This window comes from Lissotriton helveticus, chromosome 5_1 (genome assembly GCF_964261635.1).
Source record: "Lissotriton helveticus chromosome 5_1, aLisHel1.1, whole genome shotgun sequence".
NCBI lineage: Eukaryota > Metazoa > Chordata > Amphibia > Caudata > Salamandridae > Lissotriton > Lissotriton helveticus.
The window spans coordinates 3152486-3168323 of record NC_136065.1 but is presented as its reverse complement, the minus strand read 5'-3'; the positions used below and the strand labels follow the sequence as shown (position 1 = coordinate 3168323).

General features: G+C 45.9%; 1 protein-coding gene across 1 annotated transcript in view; it reads left to right on the top strand.

Annotated features, from left to right (window-relative positions):
* The window catches only part of LOC144754046 (H-2 class I histocompatibility antigen, Q10 alpha chain-like), a 187638-nt gene that overhangs the window by 146411 nt on the left and 25389 nt on the right, over positions 1-15838 (top strand). The window contains exon 6 of the mRNA XM_078641558.1: positions 14733-14762. Coding sequence (XP_078497684.1) covers positions 14733-14762 — 30 coding nt within the window. The remainder of the gene's footprint in view (positions 1-14732; positions 14763-15838) is intronic.

Sequence of the window (15838 nt, the reverse complement as noted above, 5' to 3'; positions counted from 1 at the left end):
ACTAATCTGGATACATCACTGGATACATTTCTCCCGAACAATATGAACTCTACTAATGTGGCGACCCCTATATCTAAGGCTTTATACACATTACAGGAAATTCTCGAATCTGTCCTCTCATTTTTGGGTAATATTTTAGAAAATTCGGATCAAACCCTGGATGTTCAAATTGGCATTTTGAAATTTCTGGTAGAGGAAAAGAGGAAAAAAGATCATATGGTATCAGCAACTAACATACAGACTCATGAGGAAAGAAAGGAGGTTTCTAAACCCTCTCTCTCGACCAAAGCTTCGATCTCTGATCCTCAAAATAAATGTGACAATAGCACTCAAACCACTGACCAGGAATCAATATGCCAATTTAACACTAAAACTAAGAAAGACACTAAAGAGGCCCGAATATATTCCCTAAAGAAACTGTTCAGAGAGGAGCCTTCATCAAAAATAAAAGAGTATCCGATCTTTTCAGTAACAAAGAATATCAATACGTTACACAACACTGACGAAGGAGTTGGAAAAACAACTTTCCTACCTGTATCAGATGAAGCAGGTGAACAAAAGCCTACTCAAATGAAATATGACAAAGGATCAAAAGGAAAAACTAGAAATAGGAAATTAATAAGAAGAATTAACAAAAAGAAATCGAGAAAGATAAGATTTAAAAATACACCCATAGAACACAATAACGAGGAAGGTCTCTCTGAGACATTAGCCATCAAACAATCTTTGGAAGAGGTACCAAACGGATTAAAAAACAAACTACCCATTCAACAATTGAATCTCAAAGCTCCTGAATATATACCTTCCAGAACAAAAAGCAGTATTGCACAAAAAAATAAAGAAAGCGGGACAAACATGATATTATCCCCTGGTGGCTATCAACCTATGACGAAATATCTCCAGTTTGAAGAACTTTTCCCAACTGACGATTTACCGTTAAATCGAGGAAGGATAATCAGTTTGCTGCAGCAAATCTATACTTTACAATCCATCACCAGTAAAGAAATAGACCTAGTAACATTCCCATTAAAGGAAAATAGGAAAATTGCGAAAGTAGCCTTCTGGTCATCAGTTGTTCCTGGAATCATCGTAAGGGGAAAAGAAATATTACACAAACATGGCTACGATGTCATAGAAATATCTCCACCAAAGAATTATATAGCTAATACGATCGGCCACGAAAATACCACCAGGAATACCCTGACAAAAAACTGGGATACAAACAGCTTTGATCACGCAAATTTGGGGCAAATTAGCTCTAGGAAGGATACTTTGACAATACAGGTAAATGACGGTCAAAGAAATGTATGGAGCAAATACTATGAAGAAAAAGAAGTTAGAAAAACAATAGAATCTTGGGCTTGGGTATCTGAGGCCTTAAACAGTAATAAACAAGAACATCGATTGCATTGCACTGTTTAACAGCAGTTTAAAGATCACCTCGTGGAACTTAGCCGGAAAAACCACCAATAAAATGAACATAGCACTACAAAATAACCCAGATATAATAGCCATACAGGAAACATAGGCTACAAAACCATTCAAGCAAAAGGGTTATTTCGTCTATGACATTCCGGCTATACCGACAAGCAGAGGTCATGCCAAGGGTGGTCTGGCAATCCTTTTAAGCGAGGAACACGAATGGTCTCAAGTAATGATCAACTCCAAATCTGATAATTTTCAATGCATCAAGGTCTTACTAAAAACAAACATATCGGATCAAAAAAAGGCACTTTTGTTTTTTAACATGTACATTCCTCCAGGCACCTCTCAAGATACCATCTTTATAGACACTATTGATTTGATGACTAAACTAATCGAAGAACGACCGAATACCCCGTACTTGATTGTGGGTGACGTGAACGGTAAAATCTCCAATGCTGATATTGGCAAGTGGGCAAAAACATATGAAGATGAATTAATAGACTTACCAATTCCGATTTTTCCAAAGGGTAAATTCGCCGACAAAAGAGGGAAAATGCTATTAGCTTCACTCCCGAGCATAAATGGGTCAATTCTGAATGGCTACATAGAGGGTGACAGACCAGCATCCTTCACAAGGCGTGGAAACGGATGCCTATCAATTATTGATTATCTAATATGTAACATAGAGATAGTGGACACATTTCAATACTTGAAAATTGATTTCACAGAAGACAGTGACCACGCGCTTCTTTGTTTATATACTGGTTGGTCATTAAAACCCTCTCTGCCGAACCCAATTATGCAGCTAAATGGGAATATAGAAATCAATAATAAGCAAAGGCGAATCTTTTGGAATTCCGGGACTTTACATTATATAAATGGAAAGATTCTACAAAATGAAATCTTAACTATAATACATTCGGAATGTCAAATAACAAATTTCGAATGCATCATGGCAAATCTTAAAATGTTATTGCTTAACAGGGAAAAACCACGTACAAATCAAATCTGCAAGAACCCCAACGAAAATGTAAATAGGAGGAAACTTAACAAACTTATTCGTGGGCAATTTTTAAATTATTCTCCTGCAATACAGCAAGAGATAAATAAACTAAAAAACCAACAAAGAAGAGAAAAGAATAGTAAAAAAAGAAAGCTTCAGGATAAAAATTGGGTGGACATTCACGAGGCGGCAAAACAATATAATCAAAGAAAATATTGGTCATTGATAGCCAAAATAACTGGAACCAAAAAGACATTATATGCCATACCAGTACCACCGCAGGATTGGGAAGCCTATCTAATTGACCTATACAAAGCAAACCCAACTAATGATGATAGTAATACTGCTGAACTGTTCCTAGAAACGAAATCATCACCAATTGAAAAATGCACAGCATCTTCTATCGAGATACACATTAGAAAAGCCCGATGTACCTCTGCGTCAGGCCCTGATCTGATACCGATCAAAGTACTGCAGTCCAACCCTAAACAATGGAGTCAGATGCTAACATCATTATTTAATTACATCTTCTGTACTAGGAAAATACCAAAATCTTGGCAGGGAAGTACTATAATTCCCATATACAAAAAAGGGAACCGAAATATTGCTAGTAATTACCGCCAAATTGCATTAATGGACGCTACAGGCAAAATCTTTGCCGCGGAGGTATTGGATCGATTAAAATGCTGGTGCTTTTCACAAGGAATAATACCGATGTATCAAGCCGGTTTTCGACCTAATCACTCAGTAATAGATAATATCTCAATTCTCCAGACTATACTTGACAAATACACTGGGCGGAAATCTCAACCAGTGTATGCTGCATTTATAGACTATTCAACTGCGTTCGATCGCGTTGATAGGCCAACCTTATGGAAAAAATTGAGAAAACTGGGGATTTCCGAAGATCTATTGCAACTAATAATTATGTTACACACGAACACCTGGTCCCAGGTACAAATGGGAAGTGAGAAGGGTATTACAAAACCAATTAATACCCTGAATGGTCTTAAGCAAGGATGCCTTCTTGCACCAATTCTATTTTCACTTTACCTTAGTGATTTACCTTCACATCTGCAACAATGCTTTAGTCTGCCCCCAAAGGTCGCATCTCAGAGCATACATGCATTGTTATATGCAGATGACATAGTTATGTTAGACCTCACACCGTTTGGCCTTCAAAATTTGTTGAATTCCTTGAACGTCTATTCGAAGGATCATTTTTTAACTCCTAATCTATCAAAGACTAAAGTGGTAGCGTTCTCAGGCCGGAAAAAAAGTGCTAAATATAGCTGGTACCTTAATGGGATAAGAGTAGAGGAAGTAAACGAATATACCTACCTTGGGAGGATTTTTTCAAAGAACATACAAAATTCCAAACAAATCAACAATCTAAAGAAAAAAGCTGAGATACATGCAGGGGCGCTTTCTCGATTGTATACGGCCACAGGAAATAGGCATTTCTCCTCACTACTCAAAGTGTACAAAGTAAAAATACCAGCGGTACTGTCTTATGCTACTGAACACTTACCAATGAAACAATGGTCTTTCATGGATATCACTGAGGGAAAGATTTTGAAAAGACTATTAAAGGTTGCTATATCAACATCTGTACAGGCACTCAGACTGGAATTTGCCTTAACAAGCTCGTATGCCACAGCTGTGGCAAATATCATCCGATGGGCCTATAACATCTTGCATGCAAAAGAAGGAACACTGAGATTCTTGTTAAAGAGTGAGATATTTAAATCTGAATCTCAATATCTTACCTTCTCCAAGAATATGTATGAGGCATTCAAATTAGCATGCCTGACTAAAGCTATCCTGTCATCTTGGACAAAATCGCAGCTAAAACTTTTTTTGAAATGCTTTACTCCGAGATTAAGTTACGATCTTGATCTAGTTCATTGTAGTAAATTGTCTACATATAAAATCTTTACACAATCACTGGAATATAAGCAATCTCGGCCATATTTGGGGCTCTGCCTAACACACGGAGCTAGAAGGTCCATAATTATGTTGCGCTTAGGCATCTTACCGGTTTCTGCCTTTACATCTAAATGGTCACCAGGAGACTCCCCTATGTGTAATCTGTGTTTTGGTGGAGTTCAAGATATAGTGCACATCTTATTCGTTTGCCCACACGTAAGTGTAGTTAAAGCGCGGAAAAGATATGTAGGGCCGATATATCAGAAATATAACATTACTACAGTTAATAGTTTACTATTAGTATGTAAACAACCGACAGATGAATGGGTTTGTTATAATTTCTATAAATTTTTGAAATCTTTTTTAATATTATATTGATGTGTATATTGATTCTCTGTAAATTGTTTTTAAAGATTTGTGGTCCTCAGTCGAGTACCAGATCAAATAAAAACTTTTTTGACTTTTTTTTTTGTGACTTTTTACCCCCAAGACAACGTCCTATGTCAGCAGAGCACTTGCACTTATTGCAGCAGGAGGTTCTGGTGATGCTGCAAAAAGGCGCAATAGAGCTCGTGCCAGTGGAGGAAGAAGGCACAGGGGTTTATTCCCTGTACTTCTTAATCCCAAAGAAGGACGGCTCACTCAGACCGATTCTAGACCTACGCCCCCATAACCAGTACATTCTCTCTGAACACTTCCAAATGTTAACACTGCAGCAGGTTCTTCCATTGTTAAACCAGGGAGACTTCCTCGCAACCTTGGACCTCAAGGATGCTTACTTTCACATACCACTCCATCCATCCCACAGAAAATACCTCAGGTTCACCATCCAAAACCGGCATTACCAGTTCAAGGTCCTCCCCTTCGGAGTGACCACTGCCCCCAGAGTGTTCACGAAATGTCTGGCGACAGTAGCGGCGCACCTCAGGAGACAGAGCATACATGTCTACCCTTATCTAGACGACTGGCTGGTTCAAGCCAAGTCGGCCCAGCAGTGCGCCGCGGACATGTCCCACACCATTCACCTCCTTCACAGTCTGGGGTTTTCACTAAACTATCCATAGTCGCACCTTTAGCCAGCCCATGTGCGGCAGTATTTGGGCGCGACGATAAATACTCTGGCCACAGCTCAGCCAAACCCAGCGAGGATAGACAACATCTAGTCGCTAATCCAGAGGTTCAGACCGCAACACTCACTCCCAGCGAGAGTGTTCATGCAGTTGATAGGCATGATGGCCTCCTGCATCTTCATAGTCCCGCACGCACGGTTGCATATGCGTCCGCTCCAAGAATGCTTGACACATCAGTGGACTCAGGCTCAAGGACAGTTGAAAGACCTAGTGTTGGTGACCGGTCGGGCATACAACTCTCTGCATTGGTGGAATCCACACAACCTTTGCAAGGGCCGACCGTTCCAAGAGCCTGTGCCACAGATTGTCCTGACGACGGACGCATCTCTTCAGGGGCGGGGAGCTCATGTGCTCCATTACACAGTGCAGGGACTATGGACGACGCAGCAAAAGAAGATGCACATCAACTATCTAGAACCGATGGCAATCTTCATGGCACTGAAGTCCTTCAAGGTACATCTGTGCAACAAAGTCGTGTTGATCCGGACGGACAACATGACAGCCATGTACTACATCCAGAAGCAGGGAGGGACGCACTCTCCACAGTTGTCTCATCTGGCTCAGAGCATGTGGAAGTGGGCCATTCAGAGGAACATCTTCCTCATGGCGGAACACCTCCTGGGCATGGACAATCAGATGGCGGATCTGCTCAGCAGGTTCAGCCATCAGATGCACGAGTGGGAGTTACATCCATCAGTACTCCGCCCGTACTTCCGGCAGTGGGGTCATCCAGAGATAGACCTGTTTGCCACAAGGGAAAACGCAAAATGCCAAAGCTTTGCCGCCAGGTTCCCTCATCCACAGTCGCAGGGCAATGCGATATGGATGAACTGGTCAGGCAGATTTGCGTATGCTTTCCCCCCAGCACCTCTCATTCCGCTGGTGGCAAGAAAGCTGAAGCAACACTCGATGACGCTCATCCTGGTTGCTCCCACGTGGGCACGCCAACCATGGTACACCACGTTTCTAGAACTCTCCGTGGTACCGCATCAAAGGCTGCGCCTCACACCAAGGCTCTTGACGCAGAACCATGGCGACATTCAGCATCCAGATCCGCAACAGCTCAATCTGGCGATCTGGCTCCTGAGGTCTTAGAGTTTGGCTACCTTAATTTGCCTCCTGAATGCATGGACATCATCCGGGAGGCAAGAAAGCCCACTACCAGAGCTTGCTATGCGGCCAAATGGAAGCGGTTTGTCATTTACTGTACGGAACATCATATCAACCCGCTAGATGCATCCATTCCTAATATCATCTGCTATTTGTTACATCTTTACAAATGCAATCCAGCATATGCTTCCATTCGGATACACTTATCCGCCATAGCGGCTTATCTCCAAAACAGGCAGCATCTCTCTGTTTTCAGGGTGCCTGCCATTAAAGCATTCCTAGAAGGGCTGAAGCGGGTTATCCCTCCCAGGACCCCACCAGCTCCTGTGTGGAACCTCAATGTGGTCCTCACCAGATTGATGGGTCCCCCGTTTGAGCCTCTGCATTCATGTGAGATTCAGTTCCTGACATGGAAAGTGGCTTTTCTCATTGCCATCACGTCTCTGAGACGCGTTAGTGAGCTACAGGCGCTCACTGTACAAGAGCCATTTATACAAATTCATTCAAACAGGGTGGTGCTGCGCACTAACCCCAAGTTTCTTCCTAAGGTGGTGTCGCAGTTTCATGTCAATCAAACCATCGAACTGCCCGCATTCTTTCCAAACCCGGAAACAGTAGCAGAAAGAATGCTCCATACGCTTGATGTCAAACTGGCGTTAATGTACTATATTGACAGAACACAACATTTTAGAAAGACACAACAACTCTTTGTTGCCTTCTCAGCCCAGCACAAAGGCAACCCCATTTCCAAAGCAGGAATAGCCAGGTGGATTGTTAAGTATATTCAGATTTGCTATCAGAAAGCTTAGCGCACTTTAACGGTCCCCCCCAGGGCACACTCCACACGCAAGTTGGGGGCCTCCATGGCATTCCTAGATAACATTCCTTTGGAAGACATTTGTAGAGCAGCCACATGGTCTACACCACATACGTTTACCAAACATTACTGTGTAGATGTGCATTCCAAACAGCAGGCAGCTGTAGGACAGGCTGTTCTCAAGACACTTTTTCAGACTTCTGCAGCTGGCACGGGCGGCCGCCGTTAATGGAGGGACTGCTATGTATTCTATGCTATAGATATGAATTTAGCAGCCCACATGCCTCGAACTGAATATGCTACTTACCAGTATGCATCTGTTCTTGGCATGTAGGGCTGCTAACATTCATATCGCCCGCCCTCCTCCCCGGCGCCCGTAGCGGCTGCAGACTTTTCTTGCATTCAATCTCAAGCATGGCCATCGCTTACACTATTACACTCCATCTTTGCCACAATGGCTAAAAACAATCTGGGGATGGAGTCGATGCCCATGCGCACTGTAGTCTAGGGGAGGAGCCACCCATCTCGTGATACTTCGAAGACTCTTCCAGGACAACAATGTGCAATCATCCGGACCCAACACTAGGCGGCGATCTATGCTATAGATATGAATGTTAGCAGCCCTACATGCCAAGAACAGATGCATACTGGTAAGTAGCATATTCATTTTGCTCGCATTGAGCTGTAAACAAATATCTGCCATCCACTGGGCGACCGCTGCCATACCATCTCTCAACCTCATAGCTGGCGCAGATGGCCCTTCAGCTAGAGTGATAACCAGCTGGGCATCATCCGCATATGATACCAGCGCTAGGTCCCACTCTTTAGCCACAGCTGCCAGGGGTTGCACATACAGATTCAACAAAGATGGACTGAGTGCAGAGCCTTGCGGAACCCCCTGGCCAATAGAGTGAGACTGAGAGATGTATGGCGGTGCCGAAACCCGAAAAGATCTCTCCTCTAGGAAAGATCGAAACCACTGCAAGGCAGATACCGTGATCCCTACCGCCTCCAATCAGTGCAGAAGAATCTCATGCGAGACCGTATCAAAGGCAGCGCTGAGATCTAAAAGAATCTGCGCTGCGCTCTGACCGGCATCGAGGATCAACCTTAAGTGTTCAGTAGAGGCGAGAAGGGCAGACTCAGTACTATGGCCAGGCCTGAATACGTTTTGCGACGGATCCAGAATATCATTTTGGCTCACGTACTGCGAAAGGACATTATTCACGTGAGCCTCAGCAATCTTGGCCACCCACGGGAGAAGGGAGATCGGCCTAAAATTTTCACGTTTGGACGGATCTAGTGAGGGCTTTTTAATGATGGGGGTAACCCGTGCCTGTTTCCAGGCCTTGGGAACTATGGCTGTGGAAAACGACAGGTTAAGTATGGCACCGATCGGCTGTTGAAAGTGCTCCAGGGACTCCATAAATTGCGCCGGCCTCATAGGGTCCGATGGCGAGCCCGCTTTGACTTTCCTGCAAAGTTTCACTAGCTCTTCTCCAGAGATCTCTGGGATAGATGCTAGAGTGGTACCACCAGGCCTGATATCAGCAAAATCACGTGGACCAGGAAGGTGCTGCGAAAAGGTCTTATAGATTTTTTTCACCTTTTCGACAAAGAAGATGGCTAGTTCTTCGCATTGCTGTGCAGAGGATAGCTTCGATATTCTGCATCTAGAGTTCTTTAACTCTTGCACAATTTTAAAGATGCATTTAGTGGGATTCGAGCTGGTTTTAATTTCCTCTGCATAGAATGCCGCACGCGCAGAGCAAATCGCTTTATGATATATCTTCATTTTTGCCAGATAGATTACTTTATCTCCCTCTTTACAATCCCTTCTCCAGGTACGCTCAGCTCTCTTACATTGCTTCCTCAAAGCTCTCAGAGCCTCATCGTACCATGGGTTTGAGATGGACCTACGCCCCTTAGTCCATTCGACTGGAATGAGAGCGTCCAGACCTCTCACGATCCAGTCACAAAAGGCAGTATACGCCACCTCCGGATCAGCTAAGTCTTCCAGGGAGAGTATCCCTAGGCGGGCATGGAAATCCTTCAGTTTGAGTTTATGCCAGGGCCTTTTTAGGACCCTGTTCCCCTCCTCCCTCGGGAAAGGTTCAGGGATCTCCATACTAAGTTTGACCAGGAAGTGGTCAGTCCAGCCCATAGGCTTAGGCACCTCCCCTTTCACTTGTGAAATATTCGAGAACACTGGGTCCAAATTATGGCCGGCCAGATGCGTGGCCTCATTAATCAATAGATCCAACTGGAGAGCGGCCAGGTCTGCCAGAAGATTACGGATAGTTGGATCTTGGATCTGATCAAAATGGAGATTCAAATCTCCCAGAATTGTAAAGTTGGCAGATCCCACCACTAGTGGGTTAACTACTTCTAGCAGGGCCTCAATGAACTTCGAGGCAGGCCCCGGTGGTCGGTAGATATACAATCTGTTCAGAATTGGGGGTCTCTGGTTGGCGCAAGTATTCACTTGTGACAAGCAGGGACCCTCTCCTCTAAGTCAGGGCGAAGGATGACCCCTTAGAATTACCCTTGCTCACCCTCTAGGTGCGTGGCGTGAGCAGCCAATGCTATTCTTCAGGCGTTATTCAGTTAAGCATTTGTAATAACACACACAGTAAAATGTACCAAACCCCCCACAAATGGACACCAGGCTGTGCATATATAAAAATACGTTCCTTTATGTAAAAATATGTATATATATGCAGACAAGATTTATCACAAGAACAAATATAACGTTTTCAGATTAGGCCACAGATTGTAATTGGGTAAGCTTTTCTTCTTGGTTCTTAGTTAAAAAAATAAGGGTTTCGTTTCAATTCAGCTCCACAACAGTTCTCTCAGTCTCCTGGTACTTCTAAAGCACTTCTTGGGCAAGTTCGGGGAACTTCAGACCAGTCTTTGGCCTCCGAGGCGCTTCGTAGCGCTTCCCTCGCTCCCCTCGATGAAATAGACCCGGGCCCTACCGCGGCTCACGCATCAGGCGTAAGCAAGCCTACGCCGCGTATGGCCCTTCCCAGCGGCTCGGGACGTGACGAGGACAGAGCCGGGTGCGAGCTGGGTTTGACGGAGCGGCTCGTACTGCGGGAGGGATCTGGTGAGCGGGGCGCCTCAGGGGGGCTAGGGGTCCAAGATGGGAGGACGGAAGGGATGCACTTGGTAATAATTCCAGCAGCCCATCTGGCCTAAAGATAACAGGTAGCCTTACAATAGTGAAAAACGAATTTGGCTGTAATTCACTATTATGACATGCCACACACATCAGAGCATGTCCTACCTTACACTTACAATGCACCCTGCCCTTGGGCCTACCATAGGGGTGACTAATATGAAGTTAAGGGAAGGTTTAGGGGCTGGCAAGTGTGTGCACTTGCCCAGCCAGCATGACAGTACCAGACTGCACGTAGGTTCTGCAATGGCAGACCCTAGACACATTTTAAAAGGCTGCTTCTGTGGGTGGCGCAACCAGCGCTGCAGGCCCACTAGCAGTATTGGCATTTTACAAGCCCTGGCACTCCTGGTGCACTTTACTGGGGACTGACAGTAAATCCAATGAACCAATCATGGAAATCAATCACATATACATTTTGCATAGGGAGAGCATATGCACTTTAGCACTGGTCAGCAGTGGTAAAGTGCCCAGAGTCATTAAACCAACAAAAACAGGTCAGAGAGAGTATTGGAGGAAGGCAAAACGTTTAGGGATGACCCTGCCAAGAGGGCCAGGTCCAACACAATTCTGAGAGTGTGAACTGTGCACTAATAGCAATCTTAAAATGGGCACATTCACTACCACATAGATCTTCTTTGATAAAGGAGCAGGGGTATTGAGCTTTGTAGATTACTGCAATACCACCGATTCTGGTATCCCTATTAAGTGTCTTGATCAGATATCCTGCGGGGAGTGTAAGGTTCACTATTCCTATCATGTCCTCATCTCGTAGCCACGTTTCACAGATAAAGAACACATCAGGGGATTCTTCATCAATGAGTGACTGTACTTCCAGATGGTGTTTGGCAAGTGATCTAACATTTAGTTGAAGTACAGTGATCTGAGTGTGACTCTCCAGTCCCCTAGTGGGTCTCACTCGGCCCGGTACTGGGTCAGCAAAGTTACATACGGTACAGGTCAAACCTGACATCCCGAGTTGTTTTGGCAATGTCCCACACATCTCCCTACCAGGGTTCAAAGTTAGAAGTACCTCTCTGTCGTAGGTAAGAGGCTCCAGCGGCACTCGGCCAGGGGAGCTGGCGAGAGGCGATGTCCTGGCGATGACGGGCGCAGACTGGCTTGCCTTTGGCGCGCCACCGGCACGCCCGCTGCGCGGAAGTTTGATGATGGCCATAAGTAGGGGAGAGAGGGCGGCGGGCATCTAAAAACAACTAGACCGCCACCAAACTGGTCGAAAAATGGTACCCGCGTGAATCCCTGAACAGCTCCTAGTCGGCTGCAGGGTTCGCGGTGGCAGTGCGGGAGGGAGTGAAAATGCGTGGGGTAAGTGCAGGACGAAGCAGCAATCAATTTTTAATGAAAGCACACAATAGTTAAAATTAGTATTCAATTTTAAAAACAAAGTATACACACTCCTGGCTTTCCCCGGCTGTGCCTCAGGAAAGAATTTGATCAATCTAGCTGTGTGTGTGCTGTGCTGATAGCAGTGCCCTGAGAGGGTACAGGGTACTGTGTGCTGTGGTGTGATAGCAGTGCCCTAAGAGGGTACAGGGTACTGTGTGCTGTGGTGTGATAGCAGTGCCCTGAGAGGGTACAGGGTACTGTGTGCTGTGGTGATAGCAGTGCCCTAAGAGGGTACAGGGTACTGTGTGCTGTGCTGATAGCAGTGCCCTGAGAGAGGGTACAAGGTACTGTGTGCTGTGCTGATAGCAATGCCCTGAGAGAGGGTACAAGGTACTGTGTGCTGCGCTGATAGCAGTGCCCTGAGAGAGGGTACAACGTACTGTGTGCTGCGCTGATAGCAATGCCCTGAGCGAGGGTGTAAAGCACTGAGTATGATGTGGGCTGTGATGTCATAACAGTGCTTTCAGAGACGATACAAAGCACTGTGTATACTGTGTACTCTGGTGTGATAGCAGTGGCCTCAGAGGATATAAAGCACTGAGCATACCTAATGAAGAAATCCTTACCTGGAGCAGTGCCCTGGCCTGTGGTGGCCTGTCTACTACATTCTAGGGACAGAGACACTACCCTGAGCAAAGCAAGCACAGCAGGTGGACTCCAAGTATAGAACCAAACAGGATCCATACTCCCAGACTCCACGGCTTCAGTTCAGAAACACGGTGCATCATTTGTGCCATTAAAACATCGACTCTGCGAAGCCAATATAAAGTACATGCTACTGTTCATGCAAAAGTTAATATAATAAATGGAGATAAAGCACCCTTTTTTCATGATTCCTTAGAAGCCCTAGAGTGATTGTAGTGAAAACATTTTCCTTATTTCTCCTCGTTATTTCCTCTTTGCATGTGTGCCGCATTCTGCAGCATGCATATAAAGGGGAAAAAGTCTCAAAGGAGAATGTTTGTGCAGGAAGGTGCATAGCACAGGCACCTTGGCACCAGGGCTCAAGGCAGCCCAAAGGATGCCAGTGCATGGAGAGAGCAGAACGGCTCCATTTCTCGGATAGTTTACACATGAAGTAGCAAATCTGCACCCATATAAGTACTCCATTACTCCTAGAACGGATGCACATTTACTACTGTTTAGAATCTACAAACATTGGCAGTAGCATGCTTGCAAAGCTGCGCCACTCTCAGGTCTGAACTGGGGTGGCAGAGTGGGCTAAAGAACGGTGATGGATTAAACCCAGATCAGTTGACTGGGGGTGAGTGTTTGATTTGCTCAAACGCTCCATCCACCATCCACTTTTGTATCGCTTTGTTCGCCCTAATTGTGGCAGGGTATGCTCAGATGTGAGTCCCTTGCTCACTTGGCCACTGGATTCAAGATAGTCTGGCTGATGAGGATTATGAATCCGAAACCGATCCCAGGATGCTTGCTTCCGGTCCAGGGAAGACATGGCTTGGCAGTTCGGGCTGGACTGTTCCCATGAGGCACAGGGTCAGACTGATTTGCATATGGCCATGTCTGAACTGGGGTGGCTGAGTGAGCTAAAGAATGGTGATGGATTAAACCCAGATCAGTTGACTGGGGGTGAGTGCTTGATTTGCTCAAACGCTTCAGCCATCATCCCCTTTTGTATCACTCTCAGGTTTCCAGGCATTGCACTGGCAATCAAACACCCAAAAGGTAATGGTACAAGTGTGTGCAAACAGTCTAACCACAGTCAATCCCTCGGGGTAGGAATCAAAACCGGTTTTGTTTACCCGCTGGGCCACTCTAGACTAGGGCCTTCTTCAGGATGTAGCAGATGGAGTAAAGGCAGGAGGTGTGGAGTAGAACTTTTCTGCCTTGACTCCTCCCACCAAATGTAGTGATATCTGCCAGCTCAACAGACATCTCTATACATTGGCAGGCACCGCTGTCATGGCGGTTCCTGTCAATGTAGGATGGGTTTAATGGATGGCTCCGTCACACTTGGTGGCTGGCTGTCAAGGTTTTCCAAAAATGTTTGTTTTCTAAAAACAGACTCCCAAAGCTGGAGTTTATTTAAGAAAAATAATGAACCCTACCAGTTTTCTTCCATGATGAGGGAATTGTTTCTTTTTTCTACTCTCCCTCAGGATATATCTGGCAGTGACGGAGAGTAAAAAACCCCATCTAACCATCCACTCTAAATTGGGTCAGATGGCCTACTTCCGATGGCACTTAATCCATCGGGCTGTCGAAGGAAGTTTTACCCTGACAGAGTAGAATTTACTCCCTCAGCGTAAAACCTGCGGTCTGCCCAACTTCAAATCAGGTGGCAGACCTTGAGTTTGGCGGGTTGGTACAGAGTACCCATCACCAAACTCTAAATCAGCCCCAAAGACCAACCTAATGAAAATCGCCGCTGACCCTTCTCCTCATGGGAACATTGTCGCCCGTGCTCCGGAGTCAGACACTCTGGCCGCTGCGCCACAACTCTTCCCTTCTCCTCATGGGAACAGTTCATCCAGGACCTTAGTCACGTCACACATTCACTCTGTGGCCCAGTGCTTTGTAGATGGAACATGTGAGATGTTCACCCCCTGAATCTCACTGACTAAGCTGTGCCCCTCAGTCTGTGCACCCCTCACCCCTCTCTGCTCCAACCTCCTAATGTAAACTTTTGTGATCCTCCAGTGAGAGGACAGGCTGAGTGACCTCTGTGACCTTACAACTCATGAAATGTGTTTTATTTTTCAGGAAAATCTGACTATACTGCAGCAAAGCGAGGTGAGTGACTCTGACTGTTTGTGATGAGTTTTGTGAGTCTCTGAGAGTGATTAAGAGAAGACACTGAATGTTCTCATGGTTGTTAAATGGCAAAATGAAGGGAGCATTGGCAAAGACCAGAACATCTTGAGTGAAACCAGGAAGTCTTTCTGTGTCAAACTGTGATTATTGTCAGTAAAACATCCATGGGGCGGAGGGGTGGAGTTTACAAGATAAAATGTGGTTTAATAAATGTTCGTCATCCTACCTATAATAGAACTAGTTCATGAGGATCACAGAACCTGTGCTTAGATTCTGTCACGGACGTCAGACCCAGAGCCGGCCCCTCAGCGGTTACCAGACTGGTGCGTGGTTACGGCGTGTGTCATGCACATAGGTGCACATCATACAAACCCTGCACACCCTCAGCAGATCCATTCTTCCTGCAATAGTGTCTCAGCGCTGAAAGGTGGCGCTGTGTGACTCTGGCCCTGGATCCTCCCCGGATGTGACATCATAGAGCCCTATAGGGCGCCACCATATCCTCTGGCCTCAGTTGCTTTTATGCCACACCCTTCGATGCGGACCCAGAGCTCCTCCCCTTAGTGTGCACCAAACTCTTCAAACAATTACGTACGGGGAACGTGGGGGACAACCATCCCAGACACCGCTCTTCTACCCATGAGGGAACGCGGGGGGACAACCATCCCAGACACCGCTCTTCCACCCATGAGGGAACGCGGGGGGACGACCATCCCAGACACCGCTCTTCTACCCATGAGGGAACGTGGGGGACAACCATCCCAGACACCGCTCTTCTACCCATGAGGGAACGCGGGGGACGACCATCCCAGACACCGCTCTTCTACCCATGAGGGAACGCGGGAGACAACCATCCCAGACACCGCTCTTCTACCTATGAGGAAACACGAGGGGACAACCATCCCAGACACCGCTATTCTACCCATGAGGGAACGCGGGGGGACAACCATCCCAGACACCGCTCTTCTACCCATGAGGGAACGCGGGGGGACGACCAACCCAGACACCGCTCTTCTACCCATGAGGGAACGTGGGGGACAACCATCCCAGACACC